This window comes from Gadus chalcogrammus, chromosome 22, assembly GCF_026213295.1.
Source record: "Gadus chalcogrammus isolate NIFS_2021 chromosome 22, NIFS_Gcha_1.0, whole genome shotgun sequence".
NCBI lineage: Eukaryota > Metazoa > Chordata > Actinopteri > Gadiformes > Gadidae > Gadus > Gadus chalcogrammus.
Genome location: NC_079433.1, coordinates 18,762,958 through 18,782,957, shown reverse-complemented (window position 1 = coordinate 18,782,957; position 20,000 = coordinate 18,762,958). Strand labels below are relative to the sequence as shown.

The 20,000-nt window shown below is 49.7% G+C and overlaps 2 protein-coding genes across 2 annotated transcripts in view; both read right to left on the bottom strand.

The window, feature by feature from the left end:
• Positions 1–1,708: 1,708 nt before the first annotated feature.
• Positions 1,709–8,530, bottom strand: LOC130376000 (uncharacterized). The gene is made up of 9 exons (XM_056583185.1): positions 8,416–8,530; positions 7,274–7,842; positions 6,969–7,134; positions 6,437–6,543; positions 5,440–5,579; positions 5,128–5,264; positions 3,851–4,124; positions 2,622–2,935; positions 1,709–2,520 (listed from the first exon to the last, which is right to left on the bottom strand). The coding sequence occupies exons 1-9, from the start codon at positions 8,441–8,443 to the stop codon at positions 2,108–2,110; spliced, it is 2,148 nt and encodes a 715-aa protein (XP_056439160.1). The 5' UTR covers positions 8,444–8,530; the 3' UTR covers positions 1,709–2,107.
• A 3,306-nt stretch (positions 8,531–11,836) lies between these two features.
• The window catches only part of sdc3 (syndecan 3), a 13,713-nt gene continuing 5,549 nt past the window's right edge, over positions 11,837–20,000 (bottom strand). The window contains exons 2-6 of the mRNA XM_056583230.1: positions 18,640–18,727; positions 17,244–17,472; positions 16,562–17,168; positions 15,983–16,187; positions 11,837–14,088 (exon numbers count right to left, since the gene is read on the bottom strand). Coding sequence (XP_056439205.1) covers positions 13,922–14,088; positions 15,983–16,187; positions 16,562–17,168; positions 17,244–17,472; positions 18,640–18,727 — 1,296 coding nt within the window. The 3' untranslated portion in view covers positions 11,837–13,921. The remainder of the gene's footprint in view (positions 14,089–15,982; positions 16,188–16,561; positions 17,169–17,243; positions 17,473–18,639; positions 18,728–20,000) is intronic.

Below are 20,000 nucleotides of genomic sequence, written 5' to 3'. Positions count from 1 at the left end.
TCGTATTAACTCTGCAATAGTATTACCCAGTAAACAGTTTATGTTCTTTCTGATGGCTGCCGGTGGCAACACAGGAGTGTTGCTAGGGTCCCTTTGAAAATATGTCTTAAAACATTATACATGTTATTCACATTATGAACATGTTATATAGCTCTAGCTTAAGGGCCAGGGGAAATTTTGTGTTATCAGATCAAGGCAAATCCTTAGAAAACACATAAAGGGAATTGTAGGAATCTGAAACTCACAACATAGAAAGCAGCCTGTCAGAACTCAATCAATAAAGGGATTGGCCCTTTTAAATGTTCTGCTTTGAAGGAGTGTGTGTGTGTGTGTGTGTGTGTGTGTGTGTGTGTGTGTGTGTGTGTGTGTGTGTGTGTGTGTGTGTGTGTGTGTGTGTGTGTGTGTGTGTGTGTGTGTGTGTGTGTGTGTGTGTGTGTCTTTCTTTTTCTTTTTGACCACATCCATAAATATTGAAACAAGTTCCCTTTTTTCGGGTCTCAGCATACTGGAATAATATTGACCCGGGTGGATCGAGGAGAACTGAGCCATCCTATCAGGCGCTCACGCACACACACTCCCACACCAAACAGACGCGCAGACCTATGCATATTGGTGCGCAGGGACAGACAAACAGAGGCTGCTACACTGTGAGCAGCCTCTGTTCACACCAGCGTAGTCCTGGAAAAAAGAATCACAAGCCTTACCCAAACTCATTTTCCCTCACACACACACACACACTCACTCCTGTGAGACAAGCACATAGACCCATAGAAGCACACGTGTGTGCCGTTTGGCATTTAGCTACAGTGAGAATCATGTGGATCCATGAAGCCCACTGGTGTTCCCAGGTCAGCGCGCTCCACACTGTCCACATTGAGGACCGGGGCGGTGACTGCCCCGAGTGTGAGGGGAGCGCCAGTACGGCCCGTCCAGGAATGAAGGAGGGACTGCATCGGCGTGTTTGCTTTCCTTGCTGTGTGTGTGTGTGTGTGTGTCCTGTGAGCCACTTCTGTGCTAGAGGAGAAACATACGGGGCATTTCTGAGCGCGGGTGCGTGGTGGTTCCGCAGGCATTCGGTTCGGCCCCTTCTGCCAACACTCACAAGAGGCCCTGCCCAGTGGCCAAGTGCTGCAGGAAGAGCCCAGGGTCATTAACAAACCAAACTACAGCAGTTGCATAACCACCAGCTCTGTTCGCCCCACAATCCCCTGTCCCCCCCCCACACACACCTCTCCACCCCGGCTTCTAGTAGCAGGGGGCATCCATCACTCCCCTCTCCTACTCCCATGGCAACTGCTCGTCTCAACTCTCATCCTTCATTCCCAATCTCATCAGGCCCAGAGACGCCCCTCCCCTCCTCCCCCCCTCGTCTTCCACCGGCTCGTTCCTGGGCCCGACCCCCCCGGGCCTCGTCTCCTCCCTTCATTCTGTAGTATGCAGGACAGGCCAGAGCCCAGTATTCAAACCAGCCCTTCAGGTGGGCTGTGATTCAGAGATGTACTTTGTAATCTTAGTAGTCGAATCCATGCGACCGCCAACTGTTCACTGGTCTCCGGGGAACAGTGAAATGTTTCTCCTCAAACTCCAGCATCTCTCTCTCTCTCTCTCTCTCTCTCCCTCTTTCTGAATACAGCAGATGGCGGCAGACAGATTAAAGATTTGGGCTGCATCACTGTTGTCTTGAGACACTGCCGTCCTCGACTAAGCTCTGCCCTTGTTTTCGTCCCCAGGATCGGGGCACTCCGCGACAGCTCCCCTCTCCATGTGTTGGCTTCCTAATTGAAGGAGGAACAGTGTTCTCTGGTGGCGGACTGGAATGATGAGGAACATACTTGCCGAGTCAAATCACGCCGTTTCAATGAACCACGCATAATCCAGAAATAAACAGCAATGTAATTTGTATGTATTCAAGCCATCAAATGTAATGTAAATGTATTCAAGCCAAACTAGATGAAACTCAAGGCCAAGGGATTGAGTCAAGGTCAAACAACAACAAACATAGAGTAAGATCATATCAAAACACGGCCCATAATCGGAACCTAGTAAACATATAAATACGATTCACAGTCACAAACTTTATTTTGTCCCAATTTACGAGGCAGCCGATTCAGAAGTGTATGGGGGAGAAGTCACAGTGGAAGTGGCTGTGGATCTGGTCAGGGCTCTCATACTCAATCTTGACACAAGAGGGCGGTGGTGGACTGCCTGGCGAGGCAGGACTGAGCTGGGTCGGCAGGGCTGCCCCCCTGGGGACCTGTGGCCCGCGCTGGACTGCTGCCATGCTGTGGTTGGTGGTGGTGCTTGTGACGGAGGTGTGCGTCTGGGAGTGGGAGGAACAGCGCTGGGGGTTGGAGGGTCCATGGCTCCCTCTGATGAAGAAGGAGGACGAGGGCAGGGTGCTGGTGGAGCTGGGCGGCTGAAGGCCCCCCGGGTAGGAGGACGGGCCCTGCGCCCGCTGGACCACCGCCGGCTGGCCCAGGATGTTCCCCCAGGAGTAGGACTGGTAGGCTGGGGGGCCCCCTGGACACACACACACACACAACAACCACATCAACACATGTAGCCATTCTGCTTCTGGGCTGCCCCTCTTGTTCAGGCCCCTGCTCTAGGTGGAGACTCACCGTGGGGGCCGCCCCCCTGCAGCAGGATCTGCCCGGGGTTGGAGTGGGGCTGGAAGTAGGCTTGGCCTCCAGCAGCGTAGGTCACGACCCCGTTGGCGCCGCCTCCGGGGCCGAAGGTGAGGTAGGAGGTGGGGTTGGAGTCCGGGGGGTTGGGCGTGAGGTAGGGGGAGGGCGTGAGGTAGGTGAGGCGCTGGGGGGGCTGGTTGGAGGGGTAGGGGGCCTGGGGCCGGTAGGAGTAGCTGTTGTGGTTGTTGACGTTCTGCTGGCTGGCGGAGGTCAGGTAGTCCAGCCCGTCGCTGTAGTCGAAGAGGGAGCTGTCAGCAAGCCAAGGGAAACACACGTCAGCCGACGCAGGGAAATACTGAAAAGTCACTTCTATTTATAAGACCATATCGATCGGTTGATGATATTTTGCCATTTGCCATCAATTATTTAATAGTCGGAAGAAGAATCTCAGAATCCATTATTTGCGAAGTGGATGTTATGACGAAGAACCTAGCGGCGTTCATTCATATATTTCCAATAACAACACCCATTGAACAAGTCCAGGAAATGGCATCACTCGACATCCACCATCCACCAAAATGCAAGACCACGATGGATATATCATCACATCACTACTCCCCTATAAACCTTCAAATGACGATCCTGCTTATTTACCTAATACAGGTCCTTACATTCGATCTCTTACTCCCTATTTAAATCAGGTGCAGCGACCTTTCTGGTGCTGTGCAGGTACTTAACCTTTGCGTTCTGCTCTTACGGCTAACGGCTTATGTCTTCTTACCAAGGAGAATGAGACTCAGTGTTTCAAACGCCCACGCCGAGTTTGGAGAGTAGGTGTGAAGGCGCATGTCTCCAGCGCAACAAAGCCTATTGATTCAGCTATTGATCTATCATGTGAAGTGGCTACTTGACCACTCAAATGAACACACAAGGTGTGTCCAACGACAGAACAGACTCCACGCTGCTTATGTTCCCTGTAATATCTAGCATGAGCAATGCCAAAGTAATGACAATGATACGCATGTCATTTTAATTGGTGTTTTGTACCTTTGTATGGAGGATAATGGAGATGGACATGAAAGTAGAGCATAGCATAACAGGTCACTACACGGTACACGGCCTGCATGAGGGCTGCAGAGCAGGTTGATATCTTGTTCTGATATCCGAGAGCAACGTTTCCTAACGGCCCTGGGCCCTGACCCAGGCCTGTGGACGGCACTGACCTGGTGTCGGCGTGCAGCATGGGGGGCTCCCTCCCGGGGTCGTCCAGGTGGGCCAGGAAGGAGCGGCCCTCCAGGGCCTCCAGGCAGAGGCCGGGGGTGCGGGCCGGGGTGCTGAGCAGAGGCAGGGCGGGGTTAGGGGTGTAGCTGCTGGCGTAGAGGGGCAGGCTCGCTCTCCTCAGCGGCGGCGGGCTGTGCATTTGCGGGGGGTTGTACTCCGAGGAGCCCCCCAGAGACGGAGGCCGGGTGGGCCCCGTGTCCATCGGTCCAGGCTGGCCTGGGGCAGTCAGAGGTAAACACAGTCACGTTAAAGAGGCTGCAGGTACGATGGGGGGGTGTAAAGGGAGAGTAGAAACGAGCAGCGCAGCAAGCGCTTTAACCAAACCATCAGACTGCTCTTCGCTCACTATGTTTCTGTGCCATGGAGAAGTGTTGCATGTCATCCCCTGTGATTGACAGGCTAGATGGATCAGGGAAGAGGTGTCTCTAAAAGCGGTCCTAAATCTAGATGGGCTCTTAAGGAGGCTTGTGCAGGCAACCAGAAACAGATATTCTCAGAGCATTTTACTCACCAATAGCTGACGGGTGGTTCATTTTGTTTAATTCTAACAAATTCAGTCAAAAGTTATCCCTTTAATTGTACCTAAAGCACCTTTAAAACATAATACAAGTTAGGGTCTAAATATTATAAATGCAAGACCATATGGTTATAGCAATACGCTAAAATGTGGGAATGGCAACTCTAATAATTGGGTTTCACAGTCAATTTATTATGGATATTACTCTTAATTAGCTCGCTATACGAAAATCATTCAGTATTCAACATTTCCAGTGGCAAGTGCCATAACATCCTGTCTGAAGGGGGAAATTTGTTACATGTCATTAACATCATTTAAATGGATTCTCACTTGAACTAATTGAACGTATAAAATAAATTACCAGCTTTTACTTTAGTAGATCAGAAAAAACGCTTAAATCAATTTGAAAAAACATAACACTAATCCGCAGCTGATTGTGGACAGTGTATTACCTCTAGTGTTCAACAGAGGCCCGACTACACAACACCATCCATTGAGGCTGGTTTTAAACCACACTCCTCCCAGTAAAAACCACTCACTCTCTCCCATGGACCTTGGCTGAACAGGGCGATTAAACCTTTCTTCTCGGATGTGTTTATCTTGGGAGATAGACTACCACACGTCCTTGAGCAAGGAGCCTGGCTCCGACCTGCTCTACAGGGACATGCTTCACAGTACGGTGCTTTGGACATGGGTGCTTACTCAGGCTGGTGAGGCTGGCCAGCAGCGCGCCGTAGGAGGGCAGTGCCTGGCCCGACGGCCCGGGGAAGGCAGCTACGGCCGAGGGCTGGGAGTGAGCCACGGAGGGAGGGTTGAGGGACAGAGAGCCGGCTCCCGTCCTGACAAGACAACACACAGCTTAGCTCAGCCGGCTGCACAGCCGACAACAAGAGACACTCGTTACCGTCAAATGGTTGCCCGCACCGTTGAGCCAAGACACAACTCCTTGGCACCGTGTTGAGATAACCAAAGAAAAGGGAGAACGCTGAAACACAGCTTTAGGTAATTACTGACATGGGGAGCGCCACCCTGGCTGACAGGGAGGGATGGGTCTGTTGGAGGGCCAGGCTGCTGCTGCCCACGCAGCTCTGCTTCTCCCCCTTCACAGAGCGCTCGATCTTCCTCCACTTGGCCCGCCGGTTCTGGAACCACACCTGGACCACAGAGACCAGAGAGGAGAGAGGGCGGTAAGAGGCAGAGGGAGACCGATGAAGAAGGGAAGACATAGAGACACAGAGGGAGGGAGGAATGGAGGATGGGAGGGAGGGAGACGAGGAGAAAGAGAAAGAAAGAAAGAATATGTTAAAAATAGAAGATAAATAGGGGGAAGAGAATAAGGAGACGCAAGATTAAAATGAAGTTAATGGCTAATTTGTATGATTTAAATAGAGCATGGCATTAGTTCAGGCCGGCCACGCTGTTCACACACGTAATAAGTGACACCACCCATATTAACATTTGCATATAGGGCATTTAGCAGACAAGATAATGGCTCATTACTTATACACCCAGCTTCAAAACACAACACAAAACACAACGCTCCTCTTAAATGCCTACTCAGTCTTCCATCAACCTCTGTGTTCATGGCACCGCTAACACCCACCACCACCCCTGCAACACCCTCCTCTATGCAACACCTTGCATTTTACCGGGATGAGCAATGTGGAATTGAATAAGTGCTATCAAATGGCTGTAGTGTACCAATAACTCTGATACCAGGCTGCTGCTGCTGGCTCTGTTCCATCACCCTGGGGGTGTTCCCGCTGCGTCCCCTGCCCGTTCCAGCACTGTAGCTCTGGACGGGCAGGGGGATTTAACACGACTGAGTCAGTTTGCCAAACACTACTGGATTACTCCATGACAAATGTATTTCGAAATGGTCCTGACTGAAATGAATTAGTTGGACAAATCGTAGAAAACAATTCTGAGACAGAAGAAAATAACCATGAACCTCAAGCAGAGGACCGTCAGTGAACGATCCTGGAGAAAGTGGGGGTAGATTGAACCCTACCATGATCCTCTGTGGTGTGACCCCAACGGACGCGGCGATGACCTTCCTCTTCTCCGCATCAGGATAGTGGTCGTCATGGAACAGAAACTCCAAATGCTCCAACTGATCTAAGGAGACAAACAAAGGATTACACACTGACAACCAAATTCCATCATTAAAGTCACCATGAAATCCAGAAATTCACGCCGTTGAGAAAAGTAATCTCACAATCAAATCTAACTTCCTCCACAGCTGAATCTTTTTGGTCGTGACGGCAACCAAAAATTGGCCGGCTTAACATTCAACAAATATGATTTCATGTTTCCCCTCCCACTCATGTAAAGCCAGTAATACACTGCTGGCAAGTCTTTCACTTCGGCACGAGCCAATCGCATCCATGAGGACTTGAAATCACATTCCTCACATGTTTTGTTCTGTACTAATTACCTGCTTTACTGGGCAATGCACCATTTTTCGGAGCTAAGCTGTGCTCTAAAAGCCGTTTCATGTTGTGTATCAGAGAGAGACTAGCAGCCGCCCCCCCCGCCCTCACCAGTGGTGTACAGCGTGCGGGTCTTCTTCTTGGGCGTGGGGGGCCGGAGGGCTCGGTCCAGCACCTCCCCCAGGTCCAGGCTCGGCAGCGGGGGCAGGACCATCAGCCGCCTCCTCCCCCGGTGGCGTATGGAGCGGCGGTTGTAGCCCGCCTGGGACGTCTGCGTCTGCCAAGGGCCAACCACAGCCACAGCATTCAGACGCACCTCAAACAGCTCACCTTCTTCTACACTCAATGGTTCCACCAGGTGGACACTATACTGGGAGTGAGCCTTAACATAGGAGGCTGGGTGGGACTCTCCTAACCTCCTTTGGTTTCAGGGCTGGCTTCAGGAGGGTTTGGCCTTGAAGGGTGTTGTGGGGCCTCGGGCCCCCCTGGGGCTGTGCAGGCATGGGGGTGGTGTGGTCGTGGGGGTGTGTAGCGGTCATGAGGAGAGGGACAGAGGCCAGGGGGGAATAGTGGCCAACGATGCCAAACGGGGAGTCAAAGAGGTCGTGGTCGTCCCCCGGGCCTGACGCGGCCGTACACTCCAGCGAGATGACCTCGGGTACCTGCTGCGTCAGGTCAGGGCCGGCCCTGCCCTCCATGTCGTCCGTCGCTTGCTCACTGTGCTTTCGACGTGGTGTTTCTCGATAACACCTCCGTTCCTCGTCGTGCTCAGGGGCGTTTGAGTCGTGTTCCTTCTTGTTCGAGAGTATTTCCTCATCGTTCTCCATTTCTGTTTCAATGGACGACTCCCCCTCATTCTTCTCCAGTGCCTCTATATCTCCTTCCGTCTCCTCCACACCCCCTTCTTCATCATCCTCCTCTTCCTTCATTCCATCATCCATGGTGTAAGAGTCCTCATGTTCTTTACACAACAGGCTCGGACAGCCTGAAATAGAGCAACACTCGTCTTTAGCTCTCAGTGGAATATAGGTATTTGGTTTGTGGCTTTTAATACGTCTTCCCCATTGAGCAACACCTTTATTTGGTAATATAGCACAAATGCATGTTTATGAATTACAGTCATATCAAAACAATTATTCAAATGCTCTTTATAGTTGTACTGAAAGTCACATGATATCCCCGGAGCACGAGCTTGTCGCTGAGCATATAGGCTAATGAGGGCCCTGGGTGCGGTGTCCGCTCAGGTGAGGACCTGACCCTTAATTAACTCCGGTCGGCTGGCCACGCGCACACCTCACCAAATGTTCCAAACCATCAACTCTCCAGGGTATTAAATGTTAATGGGAAATAATTAATTTCATATGGCCTTCAGTGACTAGTGTGAAACCCTTGGGAATATAAAGTTTGTTATCTTACATAGTTACAGCTGGAGTTTCGAAAGGTTTTCCTATCTACGTTAGCTGGGTTAGCCTGATGCACTTTTACAAAACCAGGTCAGCAATATGTCACTTGACATATTCTAATTAAGGCAATGAGGGAAAACTAATTATCTCCTTACCGTCCTTTAAATCACTCTCCCCGTCCATAATGAATCACCAATAAGCTAAGCGCGTCTATAAGTGACGTCCCGTGGGCAAACAAGTTTGGCGAAACATCCAGAATGATAATAACGCTGATGGATTGATTGAGTCATTGGTTGTCCACTCGGTAAGCATCGTCACGTGAAGGGACAAAGGGACTCAGCCAATCAGTGGAGATCCGCAAAAGGTGAAGGATTTGTAATCAAGCAAATCAACCACTTGGCACTAAGGAACCAAATGTTCTGGTGGACCGATATTCCGTCACAGAGCCCAACCCTCATATTCTAGGATGTAGATGCATGCCATAATTCCTCCACGATTAACCCAACATCAAAAATCCAGATTTGGACGTCGTGGAGACGTGTAACCCATCATAGTCTCAGGTTTAATCTATTGAGGAATGAAAAAAAGAACCGCAAGCTACTTCAAACTCAAGCACATAATGTTTTTAATAATATACAGGCAAAGCGTGATATTTGGACCTCGTTGTCACTAAAACAGAAAAAGCATGCACATGAATTAAAGCACATTGAATGGATAATGGTAATAGTAAATGCTAATATAAGTCGTTGACCTTTATTCAAATTGAACAACCATTTCAGTATCAATTTGCATGATTGCACACCTAAAAAAATATTTAGTATTTTGCTCTGCATGTGAATTGAAATAACTGTATATGCCAAGTCACATACTAATGTGCTTGAGGATTTAGTCTAACATTTTTTTTGCCACTAGGTGGTGCAATGTTTAGACCCTGACGCATTCGATCAATTACAATTAATTTCAACTAGTAAACTCCGGCTACAGAACATATTTGGCTACTGAAGTGCACCTCTTTCTCCCCCCAGAGGGAGGCGCACTGCCATGCGACCATCGCCCTCAACTCTACGTGCTGCTGCCTATTTCCATATCAGTAGCAAGCCCCACTAAACACGTGAGTGGAGGGAAGCCTTTTCCCTTCTATGCATCCATGGTTCTCCTCCTCATTAAACGTCATCTCTCTACGTTCTGGGCTTTTCCGTGATCATTGGGGATGGATGGTGTTGTGACTCGCTATTTTAATGAAAGAAAATGCCTCCCCCAACCTCCCCATTATTCAGACCCCACCCTCAGTACCTCCCGTTCAGTCGCAAAGAAAAGCAAAAAAAGCAAAGTAAGGCACAAGCCGTGGAAAATGTTCAGATTGGTTTAATGTAACTATGTGCTCGGAAGCAGTCAAGGTTATTTTATTTTGTTTTATGCAATCCCTTTGTTTCTGGATTTTATTGAGAAAAAATGAAACAGAATAACCTTATCGGGTTATTCCTTGCTTAGGGTTTACTTCGTTAGGCGGTAATGTGCTCTTTCAAGATCTGTCATCTGTGATCATCGTGCAAATATAAAAAAATATATACTATGGGCACACTGCTTAACTTAACGTATTCGGCCAGACAGGGAATGTAGGTCAGGCTAACAGTACGACTGTGTCATGTCAGGGGAGTGAGAGTTCACGTTCGTGTGTGAGTAGTAGTGTTCAGGTGTGTTACGGCTGCGTGTTTCCTGTGTTGTGTTACGGTGCACCCAGGGGCCCTAGTGAGACGCCATGGTAACCAAGACACACATGAGGCTTCCATTGTGGCCCCGTCGTTAAAATTGGAAAAATGTTTACACCAATTTGCCCTTAAATTTTGAGACGTCACATAGCAGAGATTGATGGTCAGGCTTCGTCCATCTCCACTCTCCCTGTGATCATTGTTTGAACTTCTCACAGAGATTTCATGTCAATGTCTCCACTCAGGTTTTTTCTGCTAAGGTTTGTAAAAAACAGAAACAAGGCAGTAACCAGGATCAGAGGCATATGTACTGCGACTCCAGGAGTGTGAACAACAGAAAGACAAGGCAGTCTATTTTTACCCAATAAGGTCTTTTATTTGGAACAAAGTGGCAGATTAGTGACAGAGTGGTGGCCAGAAAGATCAGCTTCCCCCAGCACACTCAACCAATGACAGAAACTCAGCCTTAAAAAAATGCAAATGTATAAAAACAGGATGGGGAACAACAAACACATAGTGTTGCACACATACACGCTCGCTTGCACACACACACACACACACACACACACACACACACACACACACACACACACACACACACACACACACACACACACACACACTAACACGCAGACTTTCAAACCAATACACACCCGTTCATACAGCAAGCTAATCATACAAATTAGCAGGCCCATGCACACACACACACCCACACACACACACCTCTTATTTGGCTATGCAAGTTAAGATGGATACAAACAGTTTTTTTTTACACTTTAACAGTTACTTTAAAAAAGACAGTAGAGTTAAGAGAGAATCCCGCCTGTGAGAAAAATAGTGTTGTGTCCTACAGAATATCCTTGACCAGAGAGACAGACAGATGGTGAAAGACACAAGTTAGTGTGTGTGAAAGACACTGTGGGGGGTGGGGGGATGAAGCTCCAAAGTCAGTGAATGGACAGAAAAGAGACACGCATTCATACACACACACACACACACACACACACACACACACACACACACACACACACACACACATACAAACACAAAAACACTTGCATACAGATACAGGCAGGTGAGTACATAAGAGTTGGGTATGATGTGGGTGGAAAAGAAAGATCCGGAGTGATGCCTAGACACGCACAGGGTTAATGAGGTGTGGGCACTTACACACACACACACACACATACACTAGGACACAGGGGAAGTACCCACGCGTGTGCACACATACACACACACGCACACACACAGACTGACACATGCGAAAGGGCGAGAAATGTGTAATTACCCGTCTATGGAAGAGCGGCAGAACTGCTGAAGCAGGTAAACACACATTCCCATGGTACATTCCACCTTGAGCACACCCCTCTGTCTCACACACACACACACACACACACACACACAAACACACACACACACACTCTCACATGCATACAAATGACCACAACAAACTGACAAACACAGTCATCTACACACACCCAGACTAGTATAATTTGACTCCCATGCATGTTGCTCTACAGTACAGAGTATAATAGAAGCTACTAGTCCAGTCTCACTGGTGTGTGGTTATTGTTACAATCTCTTAGATAGAAGCACAGCCCCTCAGGGCCCCCTGCTGCAGCGGCCCCCCACCTCCCACCCAGCCCTAACCCCCCCCCCCTCCCCAGGGGCAGCACAGGGACCCCCCGTCTGACAGCGCTGGCCCCCCTCCAAAGGTTTGATATATCTTCTGTCATGGTTCAAATGGGGCTAGGAGGGGGCTGGACCAGGATATGGCCGACCTTGGATTAGGATGTCCAGAGACATCCCCCATGTCTATACAACACACACCCCCACCCCCCCCGAACACGTTTTGGTAAGTCCCCATACGTTCCCCAGTAGTCCCGCCCACTCCCTAACAAAACAGCCAATAGTGGAGGAGTAGTGAGGCATGCAAGGGGATTGGATGAAGTTTACGGCTTGATACGTAATTGTGCTTGTACACAAATAGACCAAAACCCTGCCAGCGACTGCTCCATACCTAATCAATATCAACATATTAAACCGACGTATCTCACTAGTGATGACAAAGAGGATGACGATGGTGATGACGATGATGGCAATGATTTGGATATGTGCATCTTCCAAAGATATCATATACAGCGTAATCAGACGGCTGTAGATTTAAATGCACGCAATATTCTCTACATCTGTTCATGTGTCAGGTGTGTCCGTGGGACTGTGTCTGTGTGTGAGCGAGTGTCGTGCGTGCTTGTGTGCATGTGTGTTTGTGTTTGTGCACGTCGGTGTCTGTGTGTGTGCATGGATGACGAGAGCACAGCTCATCTAGTAGGCGATGGGTGCGATGGATAGAAACTCAATGGCCATGCAGATGAGTAAGAGTGATGGACAGGAAAACAATATGCTCATATTTACAAATAAACTTTTTTTTTTTTAAACGTCTAAAATACACATCCTCCTGTTTTAAGAATGAATGTCATTATTACTATTATCTTTATTATTGATCACCAGCCAGCCCAGAAACATTGATATATTATTGATTATTATTATTACTTTTCAATAACTAATATTTTGTACAGCTTAGAAGAGCAGGCAGGCTGTGAGTGCCTCTCTAGGAGCGAGAGAATCCCTCGCTGGATGTCTGCCAGTGTCGCCCTAGCGATCCCGTGGCGTTGTTAGAATGCATGGAGGGTTAAGCGCCTTCTTTTCTGGTTGGCCAAGCACAGAGAGAGGGATCAGAGACACCAGCAGTAGGGATGGAAGTGTGAGGATCTATATGTGTGCTTATATGTGTTTATGCAGCAGTCACATATTATGTATGTGCGTATGTGTGTGTGTGTGTGTGTGTGTGTGTGTGTGTGTGTGTGTGTGTGTGTGTGTGTGTGTGTGTGTGTGTGTGTGTGTGTGTGTGTGTGTGTGTGTGTGTGTGTGTGTGTGTGTGTGTGTGTGTGTGTGTGTGTGTGTGTGTGAGCACGGAAGGAATGGAAGGCACAGAAAAGACCTTTCCCCTCACCTTTGACCCCCATCTCTGCATGGCCAATCAGAGGCCCTGTGTGTTGGGGGTGAAGGGCACAATCTATCACATCTCTTTCGTTCTTTGTGTCCCTCCTGGCACTCTCTCCCTTCCTCCCTTCCACCCCTTATGCTTAAATTGTATTCCTCCGTCTCCCTCACTAATTCAGTCCCGTGAAACAGTAGAACAGGGTTCTCTGTAACACAGGGTCTAAGACCTCGATCCATCCTTCTGTTGTTGTTTGTGTGGGGTGTGTGTGTGTGTGTGTGTGTGTGTGTGTGTGTGTGTGTGTGTGTGTGTGTGTGTGTGTGTGTGTGTGTGTGTGTGTGTGTGTGTGTGTGTGTGTGTGTGTGTGTGTGTGTGTGTGTGTGTGTGTGTGTGTGAGCGTATGTGTGTGTGTGTGTGTGTGTGTGTGTGTGTGTGTGTGTGTGTGTGTGTGTGTGTGTGTGTGTGTGTGTGTGTGTGTGTGTGTGTGTGTGTGTGTGTGTATGGTTTCTACAAAATAATCATATCACTACAATTGGAAATAAGAGACCCCGCAGAATATTTGTAACATTGACTTAAAAAAAGAAATTGTTGCTGTGTATGCGTTTCAGAATTTCATTACAGAACATATCCGGAATTGTATAGGTGTTTGTTTGGTTAAATTCTTTTTATCACTTTTTTCAATGTTGTTTTCATTGAATAGAAAGTTCAAAGTCCTAGAAAGAGAGGCCACTGCTTGGAGAAGAGAGAGGTAGTGTTTTTCCTTCTTTCATTTTCCTATTCTCTCTCTCCCTCTCTCCCTCTCTCCCTCTCTCTCTCTCTCTCTCTCTCTCTCTCTCTCTCTCTCTCTCTCTCTCTCTCTCTCTCTCTCTCTCTCTCTCTCTCTCTCTCTCTCTCTCTCTCCCTCTCTCTCTCTCTCTCTCTCTCTGGCCCTCTTGTGTGTGTTGGCGGTGGTTATGCGTAGAACTCCTCCTGCTTGTCGGGCTTCTGGTAGGTGACGGTGGCCTGCTTGGGCTCCTCCAGGGTGTAGCTCCCCTCGTCCTTCTTCCTCATGCGGTACACCAGCAGCATCACCAGGAAGGCGGCGAACAGCGCCCCCACCACACCGCCAACTATTACAGCTGAGGACACCAAGAAAAGACAGGGAGGAAGTGGTGAGAAATAGTGTGGGAGAGAGTGATTGAGTGAGTGGGTGGGAGGGTGGATGGTTAAGCCACAGTGTGTTTCTGTATGTGTGTGTGTGTGTGTGTGTGTGTGTGTGTGTGTGTGTGTGTGTGTGTGTGTGTGTGTGTGTGTGTGTGTGTGTGTGTGTGTGTGTGTGTGTGTGTGTGTGTGTGTGTGTGTGTGTGTGTGTGTGTGTGTGTGTGTGTGTGTGTGTGAGAGGGTCATAAATCCTAAACATTAGCGTGAAGCACTGGGAAATTACCACAGATTAAGTTGTAGGAAAAAACACAGGGAGAGCAATCACCACTGTCCTGTTGCGCATTACAAAACAAACACTAAATCACTTAAAACTCTCGCTGCCACAAACACCCACAGGTCTAAAGGGCAAAACAAACCTACCACAAAATTGCTATTGTTACGATTCTATGTGTGAGCAAGGATTACCTACATAGGCTGGGCGTGTGTTTGTGTTAACCGTCTAGCGGTGCATACACAGTTGAGCATTAGGGTGTGTCATGCCCACGATGAGCATCTGTACTTGGTTCACACTGTCGACAGTGTCAGCCAATTGCAGTGCAAAATGCATTGTTGCATGTAGGAAAAATTATACAAATTTACCTCATTGAGATAATTGGTATCAAGCCCAGTTTTGTGTGAGACTTATTCCCAGTGTTCCCAGACGGCATGTTTGGTTTCGCTCGCGCGCTCATTATATGGGACAGGCTAGAAGTGGGTTGAAGTAAAAGGGGGGAATGGGGTTTTTCCTTCAATAAATGAGCTTTCTTGGTTATTTTATTTAATTCACAAAAACACAACTTTCCACCCACTTATAATATAGTCTCTGCCACATGTGGAGTTTTTGCGATAGACTGGGACTCTGTAACACTGTGTAAAAGGAATAGGGCAACTAGCACAGGACTATATACGATGGGTCCATACAGTACTCTATAAGGGATTCTGTGACGGCTAGCAAACACGGAAAATCTAAAACTAAAGTCTGCTGACTGCTAATCTTTACCAACGACCAGGAAATCAGCGAAAACCAGCGCCAGAAGCCCTCCAATCAGAAGAGCTGAAGGAGAGACAGAAAGCCAAGCACATCAGACATGTTGCCTCCTCCCTAATTCTGTAAAGCAAATCACTGGCACGCGGGGAAACATCCTTGAACGCTAACTGGATTTCTGGTGGATGGAAATCAGGGGGAACAGAGGGGAAGGAAAAAAGCAAGGTTTTAACTGAAACTGAGAAGGCGGCGGTTTGTCCTCGTAGGGCGGCTTAGGAGCCGACTCACAGAGGATACAACCGTGCTCCATAATGCTAGATTATTCTAGTACTTCCTCTTCGATTTTGGCTGGAGACGATCTGCCAGAGAACGTTTGAACAGGCTTTTACAGAGTGGTTTGGAGACAGCCAGTCAGAGAAAAGACAGACATACAAAGAGAGAGCCACAACACCAGACAGAGGGACAGACAGAGAGACGGAAGGAAAGAAAGACATTCAAAGAGAGAGCCACACCAGACAGAGGGAGGGACAGACAGAGGGACAGAGAGAAAGAGAGAAAGAAGGAAAGATAGACAAGGAGTGGAGACCTCAAAACCAGATAAACAGTATGATGATCAGTCTCATTCTGATAACATGATTATCAGAATGAGACAAAGATAGGCAGACAGACTGAAAGACAGACCATGATATCATACTGACAACAGTCGCACAGCAGTTAACCAACACGCTCTGTGGCAATACAACAAGAAATACAACAATCAGATTATCTGGCCAATACTGGTTCATCAGCGATACAAACGGGTCGTGAGCGGTGAGACTGGGTGTGATTAGACAGACGGATGGCCGAACCTATTAGGACTTCCTTCCTCTCCAGGATGTTCTTCTGGGGCAGCTGGGCGGCCGAGCTCCCGGTGTCCACCGTGTTGCCGATGAGGTCTGGCTCCGCCCCCACGTCCACGCCACGCCCCCGGCCCAGGTCGTTGCGCCGTTCCTCCTCGCGGATCTCAAAGTCTCCGCTGGGCCCGCTGCCGGCCACCTCGTTGGTACCCTCCGTCTGGGGGAGAGGGGGGGGAGAGAGCGAGGGGAGAGGGTCTATATGTTGTATTGGCTCCAAAGAGTACCCACTCTGGTCCAAACCATCTCACGAGAACTTTCCGTGAATTTCCGTGACGCATGCGTTGCAGACCCAAGAAAGCCTTTAAATACAATGGAGCTCTATAAGTACATGAAGCAGTGGAAAGATCTGCCACGCTCCAGGACATTTATACACCTCATAAAAAAAATGAAACAAGTACAACCTTATTCAAATGTGGAAACCCTTACAACCCCAAATCCATCACGGTGGTTTCAACGTCAGCTGAAGCCAAAAGTGCTCTAATCGCTGGTGGGCTGTAGCCTGTACGAGTGACATCAGAGAGTAAGTGAGACCTGTGTGCTGGTGGTGGCATCGCTCCTCTCTGTGGGCGCCGGCTGAGTGGCGGTCGTCATGGGAACCCTGGGCCTGAAGGGGATCCTGACCTTGCCGCCGGTGGTGGCGGTTGGGGCTTCTGTACCGGGCGCCGCGGTTGTCTCTGACGCGTCGGACACGTCGCCCTCGCTGACTTCCTCTTCTTCGGCGGTCATGGTGGTTCGGACGCTGTCGGGGTAGTACGGTGTGGTCTCTGGGGACAGGTAGACGTCTTCGTCCTCTCTCTCTTCCTCTGCCGTCGTGGCGCCCGTGTCCTCCACGCCACTAGAGGGCGCGGCGCTGACCGTGGCCGCCGCCATGCCCGAGCTGTCCGTTGCTACGGGGACGCCAGCGGGGGACCTCGGGGCTGCGGTGGTGCTCTGGGCGGCAGCGGCGGCGGCCGCTGCGGCGGCGGCGGCCCTGATTCGCTCGAGCTCCCTCTGCCTCTCCCGCTCCCTCTCGCGTTCCCTCTCTCTGTCCCTCTCCCTCTCTTTCTCCCTCTCCAGCTCGCGGACCCTCTCCCTCTCCCGCTCCCTCTCCGTCTCCCTCTCCCGCTCCCTCTCCCGCTCCCTCTCCAGCTCCTTCTCCCTCTCCTTCTCCTTCTCCAGCTCCCGCTGCCTCTCCTGCTCCCGGTCCAGCTCCAGCTCCCTCTCTCTCTCAAGCTCCCTCTCTCTCTCCCTCTCCCCCTCCCTCTCTCTCTCCCAGCCCAGGCCGCTCTCCCCGTCGCCCTCGGTGGGCAGCGGGGTGCCGACGGGGGCGGCGCTGGGGCTGGGCTCGGCCGCGGGCGGGGCCGAGGGGGCGGGGCCGGTGGCCTGGGTGGTGGAGAGGGGGAGGGGCTCCTCGGTGGTGAAGACCACGCCTACCGAGGTCGGCGACACGCTGATGTCTGGAACTGGGGAGAGAGGGAGAGAGAGAGAGAGAGAGAGAGAGAGAGAGAGAGAGAGAGAGAAAGAGAGAGCGCAAGGAGAGAGAGAGAGAGAGAGAGAGAGAGAGAGAGAGAGAGAGAGAGAGAGAGAGAGAGAGAGAGAAAGAATAATTGGAGGTTAGATGATGAGAGGTGGCGATGAAAGGAGAGAAGGGGAGATTAGAGGAGACAGATGAAAGTAGAGGAGAGCAAGAGCTCCAGTAAAGGATGAGTGATTCACTTTTCCTCTAACTCTAAATTTCATTACACCACCTCCCATTCGCTCGGCTTAGTTTCTGGGATTTAGGGAGAAACGGGATTGATTTGGGGGAGAACTCAGATCTCCGGGAGTGGCGTTCCGAGTTCTCCTCAGCAACACTGCAGAGAGGGAGCCGACGTACGGGGGAGAGGCCATGATGTCCCCTGAGTGAGAGACATCAGGCCCCGGCCAAAGGCCCGCTTCAGAAGCCTGGGACGCATCAATCTGTCTGAAATAAGCCTTCCCGTTGGATGCAGGCGGCTGGGCGGTGCAGTTTGAGGTGAAGCAATTTGCCAGACTGCTGTTTGGACTGCAGGGGGTGCCTCTGCCGTGTGAGCACAGAATAGTAATTTATGCGGGGCCAGGAGCGCAGTGCCTGGACCGGGGGGCACCCCTCCATGAGTCATTCATAAGGAGGAAACTCCTGCTCTGCCTTCACCCGCCAGATCAGCCAATCACTCTGAATTACACAAATAGGATTTGAGTTAAGGAGCTAATTCCGACGCACGCAAACAGCAGGCAACACACACACAGACACACACATTTACTGCCGTGACGGTGATCACCTGATCGGTGGTTCTGTAATCTGATTGGAGCAAATTAAATCAGGTAATCTATGAGCATCTGTGTGTTTGTGTGTGTGTGTGTGTGTTACTTATTAGCTCTGCTGCTTTTATTTTATTTGAAACAAAGTTCTGAGTGGGGCTACAGCTTGTGTTTGTGCATACTGTCTCTGGCTTTTAATGCGAGCCGGGGGGGGGGGGGTTATTTTGAAAGGACTGCAACAGGGACAAGGTCTGAATCAGAACGGTGTGAAATCAAACCCAGCTTCTTATGAATGGGGCCTCGGGGACCTGCGATCTGACACCCATAGCAACGTGCGCGCACAAACTTACAGCCCGAGCCGGAGCCTGAGAAGAGGTCTTCGTCATCGTAGAACTCGTCCCTGGCGGAGCCTTCGTCGTCTATAGAGGGAGACTGCCCCTGGAGAGAGAGAGAGAGAGATAGAGAGAGAGAGAGAGCGAGAGAGAGAGAGAGAGAGAGAGAGAGAGAGAGAGAGAGAGAGAGAGAGAGAGAGACAGAGAGAGAGAGAGAGAGAGAGAGAGAGAGAGAGAGAGAGAGAGAGAGAGAGAGAGAGAGAGAGAGAGAGAGAGAGAGAGAGAGAGAGAGAGAGAGAGAGAGAGACACACGCAGAGAGACAATGATGAGTAAGAGTTGACATCCACGGCGCTTCAGTGAACGAGCCATTTGTCATTTCATTTAAAGAGAGGCCACCACACTTAGCCAGACCACTTTGACAGATTAAATGTGCGCTCTCACACACACACACACACACACGCACACACACAAACACAGCACACACACAAACAGAAGGACGCAAATCCTCCCATGCACACACACGCCTGAGCGAGAGAGATGGGGTGGGGGTTGGTGTTGCTACGTGGGGGGGGGGGGGGGGGGGGGGGATTTGAAGGCAGCAACAGCTGAGTGTGGCCTCAGTCTGGTACTGGAGGCCAAAGCCTGTAAAGCTTCATCTAATCTCAAGCTTGGAGGTGAAACATCGAAACCACCAACTTACAACCAGCTATTCCCTGCTTATCAGTCAACGAGAAGCCAATCACAGCCTTGGAGAAGAGCATGGGTGCTCGCTGGAGGTCGACGTCAGAAAATAACTTTGTGTGGGCCCCTTAAGACGTATCCAATATCCCGTATCACAACAATTAGAAATGCTAGACCTTGCTTTGTCTTCGTGTAGGCCGGCCTGGCGTATATTTGGGAGATGGGGTGGTTAATGGGTTATTTTCAGTGGTTTCTGTGACTGTGTCTATATATATATATATACATATATATATATATATATATATATATATATATAAATGTATAATGGCATTTGTGGGGGTAGGGTAAGGGAAACAAAGCGTTTGTGGAAAGCCAAGGGTCACTGGGAGTTGAACTTAAAGAGTTCTATGACCTCAAGTCACTTAAAAGGCTGAGGTCATTGAACACCCAACCTTGGCTAAATCCTATTTTCTCTGTACATCAGATCGGGGCCAACATTTACCAACACAGAACCAAAACGGAGGACTCTCTTCGATGGCTATGGGGGGTTGTCCCACGAAATCGACCAGAATACAGACACACAGCAGCCATTTTGTAACTTTGAAATCGAGAAATGAGAAGGAAAGTCTTGGATAACAAGCCTGTGCTAATGATGCTAGGAAAAATATTTGTTGCCAAGTCTCTGAGGTACTACAAA